This window comes from Phoenix dactylifera, chromosome 11 (genome assembly GCF_051530095.1).
Source record: "Phoenix dactylifera cultivar Ajwa chromosome 11, Ajwa_hap1_PhDact_Kaust_v1.1, whole genome shotgun sequence".
Taxonomy (NCBI): domain Eukaryota; kingdom Viridiplantae; phylum Streptophyta; class Magnoliopsida; order Arecales; family Arecaceae; genus Phoenix; species Phoenix dactylifera.
Window position 1 is genome coordinate 16,069,321 of NC_143200.1, and position 22,657 is coordinate 16,091,977.

At 37.7% G+C, this 22,657-nt stretch overlaps 2 protein-coding genes across 8 annotated transcripts in view; both read right to left on the reverse strand.

Annotated features, from left to right (window-relative positions):
* Nucleotides 1–1,496: 1,496 nt before the first annotated feature.
* On the reverse strand, nucleotides 1,497–8,238 carry LOC103707746 (protein IQ-DOMAIN 13-like). Of its 5 annotated transcripts, none has more exons than XM_008792358.6 (6): nucleotides 7,931–8,238; nucleotides 5,989–6,101; nucleotides 4,912–5,214; nucleotides 3,989–4,213; nucleotides 3,419–3,550; nucleotides 1,497–2,379 (listed from the first exon to the last, which is right to left on the reverse strand). In XM_008792358.6, the coding sequence occupies exons 2-6, from the start codon at nucleotides 6,067–6,069 to the stop codon at nucleotides 1,828–1,830; spliced, it is 1,293 nt and encodes a 430-aa protein (XP_008790580.1). In that variant the 5' UTR covers nucleotides 6,070–6,101; nucleotides 7,931–8,238; the 3' UTR covers nucleotides 1,497–1,827. The 5 variants fall into 5 exon arrangements, with proteins under 5 accessions (XP_008790580.1, XP_008790579.1, XP_088563044.1 ...); XM_008792357.6 differs by having other exon boundaries at nucleotides 7,824–8,235; XM_088706918.1 differs by lacking the exon at nucleotides 7,931–8,238 and adding an exon at nucleotides 7,674–7,805.
* A 3,177-nt stretch (nucleotides 8,239–11,415) lies between these two features.
* Nucleotides 11,416–22,657, reverse strand: part of LOC103707747 (BAG-associated GRAM protein 1-like) — a 42,431-nt gene continuing 31,189 nt past the window's right edge. Inside the window, exons 7-19 of one of the 3 annotated variants that reach the window (XR_015971187.2) lie at nucleotides 20,816–20,939; nucleotides 20,577–20,693; nucleotides 20,295–20,324; nucleotides 20,089–20,188; nucleotides 17,035–17,141; nucleotides 15,852–15,995; nucleotides 15,659–15,763; nucleotides 14,746–14,892; nucleotides 14,517–14,570; nucleotides 13,805–13,868; nucleotides 13,590–13,651; nucleotides 12,044–12,186; nucleotides 11,416–11,797 (exon numbers count right to left, since the gene is read on the reverse strand). Coding sequence is in view for 2 of the 3 variants with exons in the window: in XM_026804882.4 (XP_026660683.3) it covers nucleotides 11,681–11,797; nucleotides 13,590–13,651; nucleotides 13,805–13,868; nucleotides 14,517–14,570; nucleotides 14,746–14,892; nucleotides 15,659–15,763; nucleotides 15,852–15,995; nucleotides 17,035–17,141; nucleotides 20,089–20,188; nucleotides 20,295–20,324; nucleotides 20,577–20,693; nucleotides 20,816–20,939 (1,171 nt within the window). In the remaining variant the exon portion in view is untranslated. The remainder of the gene's footprint in view (nucleotides 11,798–12,043; nucleotides 12,187–13,589; nucleotides 13,652–13,804; nucleotides 13,869–14,516; nucleotides 14,571–14,745; nucleotides 14,893–15,658; nucleotides 15,764–15,851; nucleotides 15,996–17,034; nucleotides 17,142–20,088; nucleotides 20,189–20,294; nucleotides 20,325–20,576; nucleotides 20,694–20,815; nucleotides 20,940–22,657) is intronic. The other 2 variants (XM_039128222.3, XM_026804882.4) reach the window with 2 other exon arrangements.

The following is a 22,657-nucleotide window of genomic DNA, read 5'->3' on the forward strand; positions in this document are numbered from 1 at the left end:
TCATTGCTTAATGAAAATAGAGCAAGTGGATGATAGGGAGATATTTCCATCATCGAGAATTATAGACATACGAGCTACTAAGATCATTGAAACAAAAAATATTCTCCAAGATGCACGCACCAATAGTTGGCTAAATGGTTGTGTCAAGATAGGGAAATGATGGTGAAAGATTAGTTCATCTACTCATTTGGACATGTCCAATACACACCTCCAATTCATAATAAAGCTATTGCGCCAATGCTCGTTCTCTATCAAAGACCTCGTTATGTGATCAATAAAAAATCAAGACATCATAAAATATATTGTTTCTCTATACTGTAGTACTACAAAATTATAAAATCTAACAATGAAATATTAGACCATTAGTATCTAGGTGTATGAATGCTTGCATTCCCATTCCTTCTTTCCTTTCCTTCTTTCTTCTTAGATTAACTTAAGGCGTGTTTGGTTGGGGATAATCTGGTATGGAAAATGAATTTCATGCTAGATTATCATATTGGGTACAAAAAATAGACGAGAGAGGTGGTAAAATACATGATGGATTCCATACCTATTTTTTTGAAAGAGAAGGGGTGGTATTTGTTTTCTATGCTGGTTTACTGAGTGGAGATAATCTAAAAAAACATTTCTTGATGAAAATGCCTCTCACTTATATTATGTTAATATTTTATTAATTATATCATATAATTAATATTTATTTTGCTAATACATATTATATTATTATTATATTAGTATATTATAAATATATTAAAAATATTGACTATTAATATTTATAGGCAATAGTATACTTAATGTATCAGTATATTTACTATAAATATTAAATATTAATAAATAATTGATAAATTAATTATCAATAAATCTAACATATGATTTATTAATATTTAATAAATTAATTAATATACCAAAATATACTAAAATTTATTTATAACAAGAAATATATTTTTAATATATATATAATTATTTTGAAAATATTTATTAACTCATATAAATATAATTCGATATTCGAAATAGATAATATTAACAATGTTTATGTAAGTAAGTCATAAATGGCCAACAAAACTAAAACAATGATTATTACTCAAATTATTTATTCAAAAGTATTGTTGAAAATATGAAAATAATTCTATATAAGATCACATTTAATCCCTTTTTATACCACTTTTTAGAGTAATTATTCGACTAATCAAATATGATAAAAAAAATTTAATCATTTTTTCATATAAATAATTCTCAAGAATCATCGGATCATTTCATAGCATGCCCCAACCACATGAACCTTGAAATTCTTTGACATGAACAAAAGTTTAGTTAAAAGATGCTCTGCATTCCTCGAACAGAAAGAATTTGGATGCTTATTAGCGAAAACTTCATTTTACAAGGGTATCCTGGTTTATGACCCTATCTATAAAAATGGTAAAAAATATTTCTACCAAAATATGCAAGCTGGCTGATAAATAAAAAACGAACAGCAGCCAAATAAGAGTTCCTGAAAGACATTTTAATCCTGAGAATGTTGTCATTAAGCCCATATAAAATCCATGCCGGCTTTGTTTGTAAATTGTAGGTCAAGTGCTTACGGAAGATAACTATTTTTTACATTACAGCCACGCTTGTCTTGATGTTTATTACAAACACTAACCCCACACAAACAACAAGACCCAATATAACACCAGCGCAACCAAGTAATTGTGCGTGTGTGTGTGTGTGTGTTTTTTTTTTTTTATGTGCGTGTGCGGAAACAAACAAGCAAAAGAAGAAGAAGAAGAAGTAAGAGAAAGTAACGCAGGTGTTGATCGATCTACCAATCAAACACCAGAGCTACCTCGTCTACTTGAAAGGCGTCCTTCCAACTCCAGCGGGCAAAGAGACGGTGGAGTCCACCGAGAGCGTCGTCTTGTGCTTCCCCGCACCCATCCTCTGCGACCCGGCGTCCTTCGCCGCCGCGAAGGGCGACCCTCCTTTGCTCCACTGCAGCGACCCGACGCTCTGGCCCAGCCCGAACGAGAAGCGGCGCTTCCCGTCGTAATCCTCGGCCAAAGTCCGCACCTTGGCCCTGGCGGAGGCGGTGGGGGCCATGTAGCTGGGCACGGCGGGGGCCGGGAAGCCGGTCAGGCTCTCGTCGTCCCGGAGGCGTCCGGCGGCGCCGCGGTGGTCCCGCCGGTGGGAGGCGGAGGCGGGGCGAGGGGTGCCGCGGCTGGGAGTGCGGGGCTGGGAGGCGGCGGAGGGGGTGATGGGGGTGCGAGGGATGGGATTGGCGACGGGACTGGGGCGGGCGGCGGGGGAGAGCTGGTGTTCGAGCCAGTTCCACCACCAGGGGAAGCCGCCGTTGCGGATGTCGGTCAGGACGGCGTGGGCCGACTTGGGCGTCACCTTCATTAGCTGAGCTCAACAATAAAAAAAAGGGTAATTGACTTTCCCATCCCTCTAAAAAAAAATTAGATGAGGTTGGCTCGTCAAGTGTGTTGGTGGTGGAAAGTGGTACGTGTGGGGACACAAGAAAGGTCCTTTGGTCTTAAATAAACAAAATTATTAGATAGACCAGATTCAGTCTTAAATTCATTTTAGGTTCCACCTAATAGTGTCTCCTAAAAACATGATCATCTACGATAGATACGAAGAATATAGCAGTTAGCACCACCTGACTTATAAGACGCTTTGGGTCGACTCTAGAAGTTCAAGCTCGGGTGGAAGTTACCACCTTTGTTTGCCCAAAGATCAAGCGTTGAATTAGAGAGGTCTAGTTTTTTCGACTATCATCATCTATATGTTGTTTGGCAGCTATGATAGAGTTTGATCTAGGATAATAATAATACATGGATGAGATGGAACATTTTTAGTGGCAAGACAAATTCTTCATACAATGTTGATCTAGGATAACTGTAACTAGATCATAGATTCATATAGAATTGCTATGGGAAGATAGAAGATAGGAAGCATGGCCATTGTGGTGCCATTTGACATGACTGGACAGGCTCACCTTATCTACCAATGAAATATGACATATCAACTTACAGAGCCGGTTTCTCTATCAGAGATTAATATATCATGATTTTTTAGCCTCTACGCTATAATGGAGGAATATTTAGTATAGATCCAATTATTATAGGTCCTTGTGCCAATAATTGTTGCTTGGTTGGTGGGGCTGGCCCTAGGAGGAGATCCAGTGTTGGAAAGCATGCAACTTCTTTATGTTTTTAGTTTCACTTGGCTGCAAATTTAGAGGCAGCTATATATTTATTCATTTGATGGTTTAGTACTTTCCTCCTAAAATTTGGCTGCCATATCTCCAGAAATGTACCAATCTAACAATATTGGCAGCAACTGGAAAGTCAAAAGCTAGATTCAACACCTCCAGTATTTTATATCAAGTACTACATTCAACACTAGTTTGATTCTATCAGGAGGTGAGGGATAATACCTGGTGAGAGTAGGCATAGGCCAGAGCTCTTTCCCTCTTGATGACTGCCTTCACCTTTCTTCGCATTCTTGCATCAATCTCCTCCTTCGTCAGCACGCTCTCATCCCATTTCTCATGGGCTTCCACCTCTGACTGCATATATAGCATATGCCATCAGTTAGGTCTAGATTTGAAGTTCACTTCGAAACAGGAGCAAAAAAATATGATCATAGTACCACATAAAAATTGTGTTTGGCATGCAGCTTTTCAGTTATATGTACTTAAGCTAGTGCATGCAAAATAGCTATATGCTAGATCGGGCAAAGCTTGGCATCAAGCTTCGGTATCAGACTTTGTATTAGTATCATTCTATTATAGTATCGGTACACAATATTGTACGAGACGGCAAAGCGTATCGAGTGTCCACATGATATGAGACTGCATATCGGCACGATACCGATATAGTATGCCCGGTATGATATGGTACTGACCGGTACAGCAAACTTTGCTCGGCATTTTTTACTCTAAATGAAGAGGTGCAAATTATGCAGAGCAATGAATGAAGAAGCTCTGCAGTTCAGTTTGTCTCACCTGGTGAGTTACGCTCCATTTGCCGAAGCTGCTCGCGATCTCTTTGTCACTCATTTGTCTCCTGCTCTCCATCATTTGCAGCCTCCTTGCACGTATTTGTGATTGGACTCTCCCAAGCATCTGCATGCATTTCATTGCATTCATGGTCTGACGCTTCACACTATGCCCTCTCATCACACCTTGGAGTCTCATCAATCCTTTTAGCGCCCGATAGCTCCTTTTAGCCTGCATCATGAGAAAGCTTATTTTTACCGCACGTTATTTGACGTCATATGCGGAAGTTCATGGCTACATGGCTTGTTGATTATAGTTATGGATGCAGCTGAAGCTTGGTCGATATGGTCCATGCAACTCTCTTGTTAATATCAGATATGGAGCAATACCACAAAATACAGGTTCTTTTGTATATGGGTTCCACCTCAGTCAACCATCATCCATTCTGAAAACAAGCCATGAGTCCATTCTCTTGATAGTTATATTGGACAAGAAAAGTGGATTTATCCATACACTACCCAAAATAACCTCTTCATACTATCATATACATTCACTCATCATCAACATAGCCATGGTATGAAAATCTAAAGCTAGCATGGTTTCTTCCTTCAAATTTGGTACTGAAAAATTTTGAATGCAAAACAACCTATTGTGAACTTTCTCTAGTTGTTCAATAAATAGTTTTACATGGAAGACAGCATGGATATACTTTGTTTCTAATTTCTATCACACAATCATACATTCTTAATATGTTTATGTGAGTATATATGTAAGTGATGCATTGAAGCCTGCATAAAATATGTCAGATACATGCTTATTATAAACCTTAGACAAGACCCCCATGCCTACCACTCTAAGTGAAAAGAGAGGAAGAGGTGATTTGAGGTGTGCTATTCCCAAATTCATAGAGGAAAGAGTAGCGGATTTACCAAGTGGCGTCTATAGGCTGCTTGGATTTTGATTGCTGACATTTGAACGTAGTTTGGGGTGATCGACGGTTTTGGTGCAGGTGCATGTAAGTGTGCAGGAGCAGGTGTAGTTTTCTTGAGCGGTTGAACCTTCTCCTGAGGTGCTTGCTGTATTTTGTGGCGCTGCTCCCTCTCAGCATCACATAATATCTTCTCAATGCTGCTCGGTTCTCTGGAGAGAGGAAAGAAGGAATTGACCTCTCTGTGTTTTGATCTTCCAAATCCCCATCTTTTCTTCTCTTTTATGTTCTTCTTCTCTGACACCTGCACCCACCACCTCCTCAGAAAAGTATCAAGTGAATTTACTTCTCTTGCAATGAGCGCGATTTAGTTGCACTAGGCACTAGTATTAGTGAAACTTGGAATCTAATGCATGTATTAATTTGTGCACAGTTGAGGCAAAATGTTGTTTGCAGAGAGAAATTTGAAAGCCTAAAACAGGGTTAGAAATTCAGAGTAAACTATGTTAGATGGTCAATCTGAAACCAGCATATCTAGTGGAAATGAGACTTGCATTCACTGGCTCTAACAAGGCTCCAATTTAAGAACCTTTGTGGTTTTGCAGATCATACAAATTTACAGACATGCAAAGAAGCAGTTTCCCTGGCCGATACAGATGAAATATAATGAAATGTAAGCTAAATGTCTGAATTATTTACTAGTATGTGATTTGTTTTTCTATCTTTTTACATATTTCTAAAAATGTAGTGTCTAGTCTAGCTAAATATAAAACTCTTTTTCTCAAACCAAACTTTTGCCAAATGGATTTCTTAGGCTGCCTAGTCTAGTTGAGGTCTTTATATGATGAGAAAGTTTAGTTGAAGTTGGAGAGTTGAAGGCCTTCACATATATTCAGACATTGCATGTGCCAAGTAATTATTATGCATGTAATCCTTTAAGAGTACATTATGATTGAACCTTCCATGGATGTGGGCCTCCTGAGGAATGTCAATTGAATTATCTATATTTGCAGACTTTGGTGGTGCTGACGATAAATCCTTTAAATCCAGTAAGTTCTACTTTCATCTGAATACTTACATCGATCGGCTTATCTTTATCTTTAGAGCTCGAAGTGAATGCCCTTATGAGAGCCGTAAACCAATTCCCCTTTTTCCCCATCTCCTTGGCGTCACCAGTCTCACCTCATAAGCCTGAGTGCAAGAATTAAAACAAGGGTAAGTACAATACTTACTTGGCTTCGCATGTTTATGTGTACATTGGTATCGATCAAGCTTTGAGAATAATCTGCATGTATTTTACCTCCCTAAAACATGTGGCACTGGTACAGTAACTTCATACATACAATCTAGTAGTAAGTAAAAGGTTCTCTGAATAATGTCAATTAAAATAATAAGATTATGATCATTTCCTTTACCTGGAAGCTTAGAGAAAAACCATCTTCAGAGCCAACCCAGATATCAAGACCAATAAAGGTAAGATGTCGCTCTCTGAGTAACTTTGGAAGGTCATTTCCTTGCCTACCTAACTAGAAGTTCTTCTTCTTCTTCTTTTTTTCAAAAAAAAAGAAAGATAATTTACTAGCTGAACTGAAGACAACTGCTGGGCTGATTGGTAAATGAAATTAGGAGTTGTTGGGCTTTAAATATAAATTATAGAAGGATATAAGAATCTTCAAATTCATGCAAGGTGAACATATGGAGGTTCATCTCTTATATGTGGTTCCTCCATAGATCCATTTATTTTTAAGTCAACAAGACATACATCCATTTAATAGATTGTACTAATGAAGTCCCTGTAATCAGCTTGGACCCACCTCTTTGCAAGAGACTACAATTCCCAAATTCTACATACTATTTCTTCTAATTCTAAATCATCCATTAAAGTTTTCATAGAAGCGCCCTCTTATATTTAAATCGGAGATCAAAATTGCTAAACTCTCTGTGACTCTGTTTTTACTTGTTCTGTTCACAAAGCATTTTGACACTTGAGAATAAATGCAAATGCTGCCTACAATAACAGATGTTATGACAGAAAAAAATATTGATTGCATAATAATCATCCAATATTCAAACATAAAAAAGGGACAGAAACTATCTTTCCTCGTGGAAATCATTCCCATGGAGAAAACTGAAGTCAAAATTGATGGTGCATGGAAATCTTTTGAAGAAAATCTTGAGCAATCTTTACATGATATAACTTGAATACACAGTACATGGAAATCTTGAAGCAATTAACTGATTGCATCATGGCAAAACATTTATCTGTAAAAGCCTTGCACTTCCTAATATTTGGTCCAATTAGAAGAAGTTCCTGGACATAAAATATAGGTTTTTGATCATTCCAGCTACTCTTTTAGACCATCTCATGTCTTCTTTTTTTTTAATAGAGAACACCATCAATATATTAAAAGGAAAAGCTGAGAAAATTTGATAGGATGAGAACGTTTATGCAGATATATCTCATCAATTAATCTCAAAATTATACAAAACTTCTGATCTAAGATGGAAGCACGGAAAATTAAACCAAAATTGAAAAAAAAAAACAACTCATCACTCTCAGAGAGTTCTAACCCGTAACTTTCAGCGCTCATCAAGTAACACTAAACTCATCCCCTGACTTCTGAATATCTGTCTTTTTTGTGATATTATTTGCATGATACAAATAGCAGAAAATAGCGACGAATACAAGATCTATTGACAAATTCAACAATGGAGCAACACCAGAATATGTTGAAGAGAGTGCACAAATCCAGAAGAAAGAACCTTATAGTTCTCTAATTTTGTTCCTCCAGTTAAACTTCAACAGTACATTGAATTCCCTCGGGAGGAAGAAAAAGACCTCATGCAAAACATTTAACCATCTATGACCAACACATGCAATGGAATTGAGCTCCAGAACAGTATAGTTGGTACCTTGGCCAAACTCCAGAACTACCTCCAGAGCTAAACCTACTACTGTACCGGAGGAGGGGATGGAGCTAGACATGAATTGAACTTGGTAGTTGGTAACTTCCACTCACCCTAGACAATTGCTCCTATGCTTCACCATCCCAAACATATGTATCGCTTGTTTGTTTTCTCATTCAAGAAACTTGGCATCTGGTTCTTCCTTGCAAGGATAGAGATCCCTTTTCTCTCTCTCCTTTTCAGCTTTTTTTGTGAGTAGAGAGTCTTGTAGTTTTCTTTTAGATTGATGACGAGGAGGGTGGCCACTTTCTCACTCCATGACACCCCAACCAACTTTGCTTGACTACAAAGCCTTCTGAGGCAGCAGAGGCACTTGAGGAACAGTTTGGTTGGCCAGCCTCCTTATGTTATTAGAAAATTGCAGCAGATCACTTGGCACTTAGAGAAATAGGAGAGCTGCTACGAGATACCAGCATAAAGGTACGTACCCAGCATTTTTACTACATTCCTGCCTTGCATTCAGAGCATGTGGCTCTGAGAGTCTGAGCTGGCCATCCTTTGTATGGGCTTCAAACTGTACTTGAAACCAATGATGGGCACAAACAATCTCTACTACTTGGGTTTGCTTTTGGAGTGCTTCTATTGATGCAAGTGGCATTGGTTAAGGAAATGTGTGGTTATTTTAATATATAGTGGGCTTACATTCTATTAAAAAGGGGAATGTGTCAACCCTTTAATGGGCATGCAAGTTTATGTGGTTGTTATAATAGAAATTGCTTTGTCTAGAAACATAACTTGCTTCTTCTTGGGTTCTTGTAGATTCACTGCTCTTTGCATCCTTTAAGTGACAAACTAGAGAGAAAGAGAGAGAGAGAGAGAGAGAGAGAGAGAGAGAGAGGATGGTTGGATAGCTTAGGAGAGCACATAGGAAAGAAAGATGACGTTTGGAATTTTGCTTATAAGCTACTCAAAACAAATGAGGCGTAAATGCCAACAAAGTGGGGTGGTTCTCTGATCCAAATCAAGCCGCCTGGGTACCAGGGTTGTTAGTAAAAGCTCTCCTAGGCCATCATCTCCATTGTCAACCTGCGTCTCAATCAAAAATTATTCATCTCATTTGTCCATTTGGTCTCTTTATAAATGGATTAATTATTGTCATTGCTCATGGTTGATCCTAACAAGTGGCAGCTTAGTTTTTACCGTGAGATAGATATCTCATAAAAGATTTGAACTGCGGAAATTGGAGAGCTGGCCTTCCCTCACTCTTCTTTCTTTGTTAAAGAACACGGTGTCAGCCTATCCTTCTTTGTTTCATTTGGATGTAAACACCACTGCGAATTCGGGAGAATAAAAAAAAAAATCTGTAGTATTAAATGCAATGCATCTCAAAACTTTGAGACTGGTTTTGGAGCATGATTTAAGTTCAAGCGGGCTTTGAGATTGGCTTTGCTCAAAAAGATTCACCTCAAGTGTACCTCTTAAGAGCGAGCTGCTGTTGGCATGCTTTGTAGTTTGATAGTTGTTTTCTGTAGTATAATTGGGGCCAAAGCACCCATCATTTCAAATTATTTATATACATATATATACATATACTCACACCTATGCATATACATACATGCATCTTCAAATTATTTATCTATTTTTTTCAAAAATAATTATTTTTCTACTTCTTTTTGCAGCCTGCAGCATTTAACAAGACCTTTTAGCTCTGTTTTTTCGCCTTACGGGGGAAGATCCTGTACTAAACCAACTCTGTTTCTTGAGTTGAGTTCCTAGAGAAACTAATGTCTCGTAGGAAACATACTTCCTGGAACCTAATTAACTAATGTCGAGCAGATGCTTTTTTGAGTTTCTTGAGGATGTATCAGGTTTTCTTTTTAATCAACGCGACGGTCTTTTTCAATTAATATCGTGCAATATGAAAGTATTGGTTAAACACTGCAAAGAAAATTATGAAAGAAAATCTGATTTGTTTCATATATCCCCTTCAAAGATTATTAGTTAGAATTCCAAAATCATCATCTATGCCAACTTGGTGCACTTTATTAAGTACACGAACCTAACATGTCATACAAGTATGGGCAATGTGCATTCAGTAGAAATAAAAACCAGATAAAACAATAACAAATAAGTGTCATGATTTTATATAAAAATAAAATATCATAAAAAATAATAAATAATATTAAGTAAGATTTAAAATGGGAGATAGAGATTGGAGGTAGATAAGATTGTTAGAGAGGGAGAGAGATACAGGAAAAATAAGATTGTAAGATAAAGAGAGATTAAATAGATAGAGATAGGAGAGATTTGGGGTGCTCAGAAAGATGTTATCAGATATGGATGTGCAATCAAAACAAAGAATCGAGACTAGTTATATACATATTTTTCATTCCGAAACAATTCATGTTGATGATTGCATTATAGTAATAATTTTATGAATCAAATAATATTTCATCTATGGACAAATTTGCTAGACCCAAAAAAAGGCCCAACACTCGTTTAACATATCGCAAGCAAGTGTCGTTTTCACTTTTTTTTATGTCTGCATCATCAATAATATTTTATTAAAGAAAATTTCCGTCCAGTTTAAAGTTGGGAGTTTTCAATTCTAGATCTTAATGTCGAAGCCAAACCACAATTATTAATTATTTTTTGAGATGCCAAAGAAAATTAATAATTTCAAATAACTAAAGTAGATAATGGATGGCCCAGTGCATAAGACTTCCTTCATGGAGGGTTGAGAGGTTAAATGTACGTAATCTTATCTCCATTTGCGGAGCTTACTTTCGTATTTGGAGCTTGGGACTTTCGGGTTCCAATGGTGTTGTGCGAGGCTCACCGTCAGCTGATGTAGATAAAAGAAGGGTTAGAAACATAGTGATGAGCATTAAAGAGGATCACTGTTGTAACCAAAGAGAATTATTGTAGTAAAAGTCTTATGTTCTAAATGGAGAGGAGCCTAGAGATTCGTAGCCAGGTTGGAGCGGAAAACGAGGAGAGTGACCAAGATGGATGCCAGGTCACTTCAACGTTCGCTGGGAGGTTCTTTTGTGTCTTAAGGAGGATGTGAAAGTCGCATACCTTAGCGTCGAGGATTCGTGTATGTAGATTTCAAGTAGCGTATGGTGGAGTGCCAAGTTTAGGCTATAAAATCTTTCAGATCCTCGAAAGAGGTAGTTTCCTTATCTTAGGCGATGAAATGTTTTAGACTAAATTAAGATGATTACTCCCCCCTCCTCCCCACTAATGTGGTTATGCACAACTAGGCTGGGAATAGACCGAGCTTAGATCAAGTTAGTCTTCATATGGCTCTGGAGATGCAAGGCTTGATCCTACCATGGAAAGTTAGTATCCCGTATTTGACGATGGAGAAAGTCCCATAGCCTTCCCTCGTCTGTTGATCATCTATATTATCAACTTTTTATTGCAGGCGTGTTGAGGGTTCAGTCAGTACCCAACGGCTGAAACATTCATTCCATCCTGGCACAGGACTAGCAAATCCTATCAGAACTCTCGTAACACTGAAAATTACTACGACCAACTATAATATTAATAAGGAAAGAGAAAGAGAGACGCACTACAAAAGAAATCATGGATGTTTCCCCTAAAAAAGTGAGATCTTATATAAGAAAGAGTCAAGTACTCTACATTTGACGAGTTGTGTACACTTTGTATATAGAATGTTAGATATAATATGCACACACCACAAAATTCTCCTGTATGAAGGCTGAGTGAGAATACAGCATAAATACCAGCGCAGGATGACCGGTGTAACATAGAGCAGATTACAGTGGCTTGAAAGATGGAACTTCATCGAGCGAGGGTGCCAAGCAGGCAGACTTCGTATGATAATGCTGTGGACTTCAACTATCCCGAGCAGATGGAGTTCCTGATGCCTGATCAGGCTCTTGGTTCGAAGCCGTGGCCTTGAGAAGGTACGAGCGTGCCACTTCTAACATCAGACCCACCTCTTTCTTGTACTGTAGACAGAAAAAGAACAAAGACAACTAAGTACGCAACCAACTCTGACTTAGATGCATGCATAAAATGCTACATCATGTAATTAGGTTATTCTTATACACTGCATGGTTTTATAAAACAACATTGTATATAGTTACCCAGACACATTAGAATCTGCACTTAGCACTTATCACTTATCACATGCAATTTGAATAATATCATTTACTAGAAGATACATGGAAGTTGCAAAAGCATTAATAACTCACAGCTACTTTTGCCATTTGCTAATTTCCCCAGTAATATGATGAAGCGTCATATTAAATTTTTAATCAAGGTTATGATTATTTCTGATGCCTTCAATGTTAGGAGAATAAAAGGTCCAGCCAGCATATTCCAGTAGTCTGAAGCACTTTGTCAGCATGTACAGGTGAAAAGATGTGTCAGATAAAATGGCAATGAAGAATCAATCAATATAATGTTGGGACCAAGTGTGTCCAAGGATATGATGTAGCAACTGCAACAGAAAGAGAAGGCACACACAATAATAAAGAAAAAAAATTCTTGACAAATGCTTTCTTGATGCTGGCTCCATCTGAAAATCAAGGAACAACAACCAAGATTTGGCCAATGAAGGAATGGCAACTGAGGCTTAGGGTGGCAGAACGGCATTTGTCGCGTTAACTAGGGTGCAGCGCGGCTCAAAGTGGCATGCTCCTAGCAGTAAGGGTGGGGTAAGAATATGATAATTCCTATGAGACAGTCATGCACAACAAGGAGATAAAGCCTGAAGACTAAGGCCAAAATGAGCTACATATGAAGCTCAAGATGGGGCCCGTTACCCTAATAAAAGTGTATTGCGATAATGCATAGTTATATGGCCTGTTTGGATTCACTCACACCAGCTGTTTGACCTTAGTCAGGTGGGGGCAGGTGGGTTTTTGTTATATCCAGCATAGTTGGCAACAGTTGCATTAAAAAAAAAAACAAAAAAAAAAACTAGGGGATGGCTATCATTTGAATAACCACAGCTTTAGGAATAAGTGGCTGTGATTTCTTATGTATGAGAAAAGGCCTTAGCAACTGTACTATTTAGAAAAAAATGGGGTTTTGTAAGCAATACTATGATTTCATATGTCTGAGAGTTGTATGATGATTGTATCGATAAAAAAAAGAGGATGTCCTTAAAGGCCATGGGTATTACTCAAATACTCTATTTGCATGTGACAAAATAAAACAGACTGCCCAGCTTCGTAACTATTACACACAAAACAGATAGCCAATGAACTGCTCTGCTTATGAACCCATCAATGCTAGTTACAAGAACAAAATAACTGTCATAAATAGGATGGAAGCACACCCATGTGTTGGTAAAGAATAATAAATAAATACTGATATATTTGTCAGAAAATTGTGTTTATTGATCTTTTCGAAGAGATTTTTTAGAATCAAGGTATTAATGTGCATACATAAAAAGAAATACTGAGGTAGTTAAGGCACAAGTGAAGGTATACTGAATTATCTTAGCCTTAGCTTTGAAACAATTCAAGAAAGCTTGAAGACATCAGGAAGCAGAGGGAAGAGCAGAAGTGAGGTAAAAGTCAACATGGCCACCTATAAGGTGGAAGGTTCCTGCAACTTGAGTGACCATGCATATGAGGAGGGGTTCATGTCTGCCCTGTTGAACAGGATAAATCTACTACCGTCCACAACATATCTTATTCTGCTGGTACTCCTTAAAACACAACTAATGAGTACAGAACTAGCACAAAATATGTCGGAAGTGGACAGGAGAAAAGAAAATGCAATGCAAACCTCATCGACAGCTCCAGTCTTTATCTTAGACTGCATAATGCACCATTTCTTAAAATGAGCACCTGCAAAATATCCAAAATTTGTTTTAATTCTTTGAATCAGAAGCACATATGCTAGCATAGAAATGAAGCAAAATAAACATCCAAAACAGGAAGAATACAGAAGCAGATAGACAACAAGGGAAATGGGTCTAAAAGATCAAATAAATAACTCACCAACTCTTATATCAAGCATACAAGAAGACTCAGAGTTTGTTTTCAACGACCATCTGCAGTGTACCTGATGATTTTAACAACATTATTCTCCCAAAAAATATACTCTTCCACATCAGTTTACATACGTATAAATAAACCAAATAATAGATCAGATAAATGCAATGAATAAAACAGAAGGCAGTTATGCAAGTCTTCAACCAAGTAGATGATGCAACATGTAGTGGACATTACCGCTCAGTACAAATGCGAATAGCATAAAAAACTCGTCAAAATTCATACCAATGTCAGCGGAACCAGTACCGGACATCGTACCGGTTCTTCGTGCTGTGTCGGGCCCGTACCGATACAGTAGAAGAAGCGGAGGAGAGGGAGAATGAGAGAGAAAAAGAGAGAGCGGGGGAGGGAGGCCGGTAGAGGCCGGCGCCAGGGCAGCAAGGCGAAATAGGGGTCTGGCGGCGGCTTCCCCTTGCTGCATTTCCGCCGCCCTCCCTCCCTCCCTCCTCCGCTCTCTCTCTCTCTCTCTTTTCCTTTTTTTCCTTTTCTTTCTTCGCCTCCGACAATGGTTTTCGTTTCCGTTGCCGGAACCGTACTAATAGGCTGCCGGTACGGCTCAGAATAGTTGGAACCGCCTTGTTTGGGACGGTTCCGCCGACCTTGATCCATACAACCATACCATTTGAAGAAAAATAAAAAAGAAATTTTTGTTTAATACCTCAAAGTAGGATCCAAATGGAATATCGTGTGCCTGTTGCACGGTCTCAAAGACCTGATACATTAAAATATTGTGAATTAAATGAAAAATATGCGTCAGAGGAGATTCTAGGAGAAAAACAATGAAAAATTTCAACGAGTCACAATAACATAATGGAAAACATCTTCCACATCTGGTTTTTGAGTCAATAAATCACACCAAGGTTGTTTTATCAAATGAAAGAACTCACCAAGGTTGTTTTATCAGATAAAAAAACTGCATGCTGCCACTCTGTCATGGCTGTGTCTGGAGGACACATGGGACTATGACATAATGATCTGAAGGTTATTTCTCTGACTTGACCATCATATTCATCAGCAGCATGCCATTGGCCCAACTGCAAAGAACACAAATATTATGGTAATTATAAAGAACTAGGAGCAAACTAATACTGTGGTGCCATCTAAGCTACTCTGCATAGAAAATCACTTCCATTTCTCATCTTTGGACAAAGATGAGAAGTGGCATCACTACTTTTTCCCTTTCATATTATAGTACTTTTTATTTTTATTTTATAGAATATTTTTATACTATACTTTATAGAGTATACAGAAACCGATAATAATGGTACATGAACAAAACATAAACAAACAGGCAACTAGCCATTAAATAGCTGGAACATGCAATAAAACAGGCATTAGGACAATGATAACATGTCCTGCGTGTTTCTTGGTTGGCAGAAAGCCCTCCTTGTGAGGGGCATTCCACATTGGAGTCATATAATTGTATACAATGTATTTGACCACAGGACATGCAAAATGAGGGAAAAGATGACAACACCACCACTTTTCCACAAGAGCACTACATAGTAAGCATCAGTTTCTGCTCAGAATATAAGAATACATGCCTTCATCTAACCAAAAGTTATCACGAATTGGCTTACCACTGAATGGCGAGCTCATTGAAGCAATTGCATGAAGCTTGCCATGCACACACACATGCGCACACGCACAAAAGAACAAAAAGGAAACAGAAAAAATTACAAACCAATCATGTAACAGCAATCTATCACTGAGAACACACAGTCAAAAGCTAGTGAATTTTAGACAGAGAACTTCAAGGACCATAATGAGAGTGATAATCATCGCATGCTGACACATTACATTGAGATTTGTATCCTTCCGTGCACTCCGATATTCCTCGATAAACTTTGAGTCGTTGCTCAATAGCACATTAAAAAACTGCTCAGCTGTGCATGGAAAATTATCCTGGGATAAGATTGGTAAACTAATTAGATAAAGATTAATAAATTTCTGAAATCCAGTATCTATTGTGGATGATGAGTCTGATGCGTACATTGAATATGCCAACTAGAACTTCTTCTTTGATGAAAGCTTGGAACTTTCCTGTCTTGACAATATTATCTTCTAGAATTTCAACCTGTTTTCTACTGCCTCTGACAGAGCTACTGTGTGCACGCAATGCTGACTGTGCCCACTCCTGCATTTCCAAATAAATGCAGTGTTAAAATTTCTGTCTTCAAGTATTATATATGTAAAGAATCTCAAATGACAAAGAACTAAAATCAGAAGACACAATCATAGCTCTAGGCTCAAAAACCTAAACCAATTGTGTAGGTACCATATGAAAAGCAAACAGTATATAACAGAACCTGCCAGATATAAAACTGATGCAGGAAATCTTATTACAGCAGTAAGCACAAAGCATCTTTCAGAGACATGTTCAGATTTACATTGATATAACTAACACAATGAACACAAGAAGGCTGTTGGCAAGATCACGACACTGGATTATTTCATTTCAAGATATCGAGACTTAACAGAATGAGGGTTAAAACCTAATTATGCATAAATACCAGTCTTAATAAATGGACCAATTTGGGAAGAATGAGGGCATAATTAGGGAGAAAAAGGGTTTGCAACAATGTATCAAAATTCTAGAACATTCCCACTAAAATATCAGGGTAAGAAATAAGACCAGACCTATAAAAAGATAATTAAAACCAAACTTGGATCACAAAAAGTAGCAATCTCTGTTGGAAGCCTAAATGGAGAATATCCTCAAGCTTTTTAGATACATACAAGTCAATTGTCATAGAACACAAATGAAATTTAACCTCAACAGTCAAAATTAAAGATAGATTTCTTGCATAATACTGAAAGAAATTTATACATTGAATTAGAACAATGACAGCATGATTGTTAAAGTTGCAATAAAATACTGATAGAAATTTATAAACCGTTTTAGAACAATAACTGCAAGGATCATTAAAATTAATAATGACATTCCAGTAAAAAGATTCAAAGTTGATCATCATTATACCAGTTTTCCAGGCCATGACATAATATAAATATATCAAATAAAAAATAATCTAATCCATGACAAGAATTTAATGAAATGTCGGTATATAAACTATAATAAACAAACAACAAAGTAATTTAGTGCCCTGATACTTGGGAAAAAATAGCAGTCTAATAGTAATAGAAAGAGAAAATAGTAGACCAATTTCTAAGAACACCTGCTTCTCAGCTTCTAACATTGCACGGAAGTTCTCTGCTTGGCGTTGCAAAATTCTCAGTGTATGATTTCTGTTCCAAAAAGACGCAAATTTGTACCTAACTCTTCCTGAAAAGAGGAATAGGAGAACACGCAATGCATTTAACATCTCAAACTGGATTGTGGAAGAATTTTCCAAAGCAGGGTGCACTACCAGCTGTTTCAGCAGCTATTTTCACAAGAGCATTTAAAAAATGCATACTTGTCTATTCAAACACAGATTAGTTAGTGAATGAGAATGATCATAAAATTGATTAATTATTACAACATACATTTCAAGTTTATGCTAGGTTTTTGCACCACTATATATACTTTGTCTGTGAACATTGATGCATGTAAAATTACACTAGAATGAATGAAATTTTAAAACAAACATTCACTGAAGAAAGAATTGAAATTTCCAAATGTGGCTATCAGAACTCTCACATCATTAACAGGCTAAAAGAAAAGACATACTTCTATGCATAAATAAAAAGATGCAATCAACATCAGTACTCTAATTGTACTCAGATACAAGTCCAAAATAAGGCACAACGATTGGAGCATGATTGTTTTCAAATGCATAGACAAGAATTTACAAGCCTGCCAGTAGAATCGATATGCAAGCATCTCACAATAGTACCAGCACGAGTACAACACCTGTGATACAAAGTAGTGAACCCCATATCCGATGGGCACATACTATCCAATGTGGGGCTGTACTCCATAGTGTATTACTTGTTCATACGGCCAACAGTTTACAATATGTACACTAAATAAGTATTTTTCCTTAGTTATATGTCACACTATAGTTTGTACCTTGAATTTTAAGATTATCACGTTCTTCATGTGTGAGAAACAGTTGAGCAATGTTAGTTTGTATCAAAAATAATTTAAAAATTATTATGTGCAAATGGCAAATAGAATTTACTACAGATACTAGGATAATTTACAATGTTGATCTAAAAATTTTTGGCTTGGCATGGCCTGGATTTGGCAGGCTTGAGCAGGAATTTCAGCCCATCTGACCAGGCTCAGGCCAGGAATTCCAAGCCCATGGAAATTTGGGCTGACTGGGGCTCAAAAATAGATAGGCCCAGCACAAAATTTTATAAATACAATATAATATATTATTTATGTTTATGATATTAACAAAATGTATAAATATATTAATACTGATAAAAAGCTACCTTTCTTTTTCCTGATCCATCTCCTAATCCCCCCACCTCCTGCCACATCGATCCACCTCCCTCAACTCAATCTCCCACCACCTCCCTCCTCTTCCTCTCCCCCTCTCTTTCCTCATCGATTTGAAGTATTAAAGATACCGCTGAGTCCCTGCCGCTCTCGCCCACTCTCCCCACCTTGATAGAGACTAGGCATTCCTCTCTCTCTCTCTCCCTCCCTCCCTCCTCCGGCCCCCCCCTCCTCCACCCATCTCCTCAGCCACCCATCTCCTCCTCCCCCCCCCCCTTTCTCCCCCTTCTCACGTCTCTCCGCTCTGGCCACTGAACTCACCCTAGATTGATTCAGGCCAAGCCAGGACAATCCGATCTCATATTTGGATTTTAGCAATCGGGCTAGGCTTGGGTTGAAAAGTATAGGCCCTAGGTCGGGCAAGGCCGAGTTCATGCTAGCATTTTGGCCTTTGATATAAACTTTAAACCAAGCTTGAACCCAACCTGACCAAACGAATGATCTAATTCCAGCCATGGATAAGGTATAACATGCTATGCATACTACACCGCCCGCTAACTGGCACAGCAACAAAAGGCAATACATTGGTCCTTATTCAATGGTTTAAACCAAGGCCCATAAAATTGGTACCAGAAAAAATACTCCTAAGTTTCCGGTATGATCAATATGGTACCTTACACACCTCATACCAAGGTCGGCGGAATCGTCCCAAACAGGGCGGTTCCGGCTATTTCAAGCTGTAAAGCTCAGCAGTACGGTTCCGGCAACGAAAATGAGACTCGTTGCCAGAGCTAGAGAAAGAGAAGGAAAGAGAGAGCGAGCGGAAGCGAGAGGGAGACGTCAGGACGCCGGCAGAGGTTGGCTGAGCCTGCGGGAAGCGGGGTCACGGCCGAACCCTTATTTCGAATCCCTCCGCAAGCATCCGCCACCCTCCTCCGGCCTCCCTCCCTCTCTCCCCCTTCTCTCTCTCTTTTTCTCTCTCCCACGGTACCGTGCTCTCTGTCGGTACAGGCTCAGCACGGCCCATACAGTGCTCGGTACCGGTTACTTCGACCTTGCCTCATACTTACACAAGTTGTCAACATCTTTTTTCACTCTCAGCTATAGTATCGCTTGAAACTAGTGACTAACACTAGTTGATGACTAGATGGAAGAAAAAAAGCTTAAATTACACATTGATGCTAAACAACATACGAGAGAAACATTAGTGCACATTTTTTATAATGTACTTAGGCATTTCTTTCCCTCAATTTTTCAAACACCTTATCTCAGCAATATTTCTCCAACCAACTCTATTTTGTTAGGTATATCGTCCACCATATATTCTACCTTTCTAGGCTTAGTAGGTTCTACACTTGTTGTAGTACACTAATTTCTTTTCATTAACCATACTTTGACATATCTGTTTTAAGAATCAAGTTTGTGAATTTTGAGCCACTTAGGGTAAACATTGTATTCTACCACAAAGCAACAAATGTTTTTTGAGAATACATGTATTGTAGGATTTCCCTCCCCTACCACTTAAGAAATAAAAATATATCATGTTTCTAGTGTGTTTTTTCCCATTTTTCAAAATTATTAAAACACATCTACAGAAATAAAAAGCAATCTAAGAGGGAAAATTGATAAATTTTGTGCAATTATTGCTGCATCATTTACAGTTTCCATAAATCTCCTTAAAAAGCAACCAAACACCAACTTAATATTAAAAAAAAATTATATGTTAATTCAATTACCACTGTAATTCTATATAATGTAAAAACCTATTAAAAGCATCTTATTATATGCGACGTAAAATAGAAAACTGAAACAATTTCACGATATTATGTATATCACTGACCATCTGGGCTTCCTAAAGGAGGAACACCATGCCCTCCAGCACCCATGCGAAGAATTATTGTAATTGCAGGGTTGATAAATGCGTGTTGGCTTCGTCGCATCTGCATTGCTAATAAAAAATGAAATTAATGCAATCATATCTATAAGCATAAGATAAAATTTTGATACTGGACTAAGAAATAAGTAGAAAGAACATAATCAACATACCTCATGGATATCTCCTAAGGGAATAACCACCTATCAAATAAAATAAATTGCTATTAGTGAAGCAATCTACCACTCTATGAACACACAACTACTAGTCTACTACTCAATGCAAGAATTTTCAATTTCTTTTTCTAAACTAATCAATAAACCAAACCAAATGTGATCAGGTTGATTCAACATGGCTCATCATAAAGTTATATAGATATTGGTTTTAAGATTAATGCGAGAAAAGATGCATTTAAAACAAGTAGTAAACCTTACAGATAGGTAGAAGAACCTAACCTTTATTTGCTTAGAAAATACATTAGAATGGAAGCAAATGTGCCATGCAGAGACATACATGCGTCCATGGTACAAAAAGGACCTCTCAAGCGCACATGAATAACTATGATCAGAAACCTGAAACAATACAACCCTAATTCGATCATCAGTTATAACAGGCTGCAATTTTTGAACACTAAACTATACGCATGGTCGCATGCAATAAGTGAATTCAATTTTCATGATATAGGGGAACTTACCTCATCTGGAGGAAGATCAAATATAGTCTGTAACGGCCCAGGTTTTTGATAAACCTCTGTAGGGCCTTGTTTATTTAAAGAAATCCTTCTTCGAGCATCAGCACCAGCAAAGCTATTTAAAGCCCTAGATATCAATTTTTTGGGGAAAAAAGAAAGAAAATAGACACCCTCTTTGACTTTGCTTTTGACTAAGATACGAGATAAAAAAAAATTGATACGAAGTACAAATTCAAAAAAATAAAAAAATAAAATTAATGAGAATCTCACACCTATCAATGTGATCCAGACAGCACAAGGGAAAAAATCATTAGGTGGATTTTAGTAAAGCATCTGGATCCACCTTTCTGTATCTATGGTCAATATATCTTAATATGTTACTCAAATTTGTAGACAAAAACACAGCATATAATGCTGCGGAGGCCTCACTTCTATGGAACAAAAGACAAAAGAACTTCTATGGGCTGACACAAAACCAATGGCGATACTATGCATTCATAACTAGTGATAACAGGAACATCTTAAGCATGATTGGAGCTTCATTGATCATGACCATTTCCTAATTAAATTCTTTTAATTTATTGTTTTTGATCACCGAAATACCTTATTGTAATGATTTTACTAGTAGGAGAAAAATCTTTGCCATGAGGCAATTGAAATTGATTCTTAAGAATCAAAAGAAAGAGATGTTCATTGAGAAGGAAAAAAAGGAAAATGGGTTTATTTATGGCAAAAGACATTCAAGCAAAGGTACTACTAAATATGGAAGAATCTGCAAATAAGTAGTCAATCAAATATCAACATTTCTCCCGCCAAGGATGATCACCAACCAAGGATTTTACCATTTATGAATGATGATGTGCATAATGATGCTATATTAACAAATATGCAAGATAATGGAGAGATTCAAGTTGTAATAGCATTTGCACAGATGTTCTTCTTCCTTTATTCATCTTTCTTCATTCCTTTCTCAACTTCTTAATTTGCTGAATTTTCCCATGTTATGGGTGAAAAGGCTATAAAACCTGGAGAAAGGTGTAAGTTAATATAGTGAATGGGTGGTTTTTGATGAATGAAAGAATAAAAAAGTTTTTCTCTATTCCCTGTGGTCTGATTCCTTAGATTGAGCATGAGGCTGGCAAAAACCTAGGAGTGAGGCCTAGATTCATGAAGGCATGGGGCACTAGGTGTCGTTCTTCCTATAAGTCATTTATTTTGTTTCTATTTTATGAACTAGACTCTATCTTCAGAATTTGTCTTACTTAAACCCTTCTTTCTCTCCAATCACTGGTTCTTTTTCTTTTTGGTCTAATACATCATTTTTTTCTCAGAAGCTCATAGATCTTAGTAAGTGACCTCTTCTACATATGGACATATATTTTCACCTCACATAACTAACGTTGAGAAAGACCAACCAACAACACAAATAAAGACCGTACCATTTTGGTACCTCGAAAGGGAGGTGCTCCTTATGATGCTACGGACGGCTGTCCAAACTAAGGACCATAAATCTTAGTACCCGCCTTCTCCAACCCTGCTCTTACCCCCCACCACCCCACCAAAAAAAAAAAAAAAAAAAAAAATCTCTCTTCCTTGTTCTCCTTATCCTCCTCCCTTTTCCTCCAATCTCACCTTCTCCTTCCCTTCCTCGTCCTCCCTTCCTCGTCCTTCCCTTCACCTCCATCTTCTCCACCCCCTCACCCTCCACAACCTTGGCCGCCTCTTTCTTATCCTCCCCTTCCTTGCGTTGAAGCACTATGCAATGTGCCAGATGCCCCCAATACCGCATCTGCTACCTAGAAAGTTTAAAAAAACCATAATATCCATGGCATTCTAGGACTTTGA

What these genes read in the sequence shown, in the direction of transcription:
- LOC103707746 (XM_008792358.6), bottom strand. Translation starts at nt 6,069, where the DNA reads ATGGGGAAAAAGGGGAATTGGTTTACGGCTCTCATAAGGGCATTCACT. An exon ending in ATAAAGATAAGCCGATCGAT is followed by an intron (nt 5,215 to 5,988) that starts GTAAGTATTCAG and finishes TGGTGGGTGCAG; the next exon opens with GTGTCAGAGAAGAAGAACAT. An exon ending in CCTATGCCTACTCTCACCAG is followed by an intron (nt 2,380 to 3,418) that starts GTATTATCCCTC and finishes TGTTGAGCTCAG; the next exon opens with CTAATGAAGGTGACGCCCAA.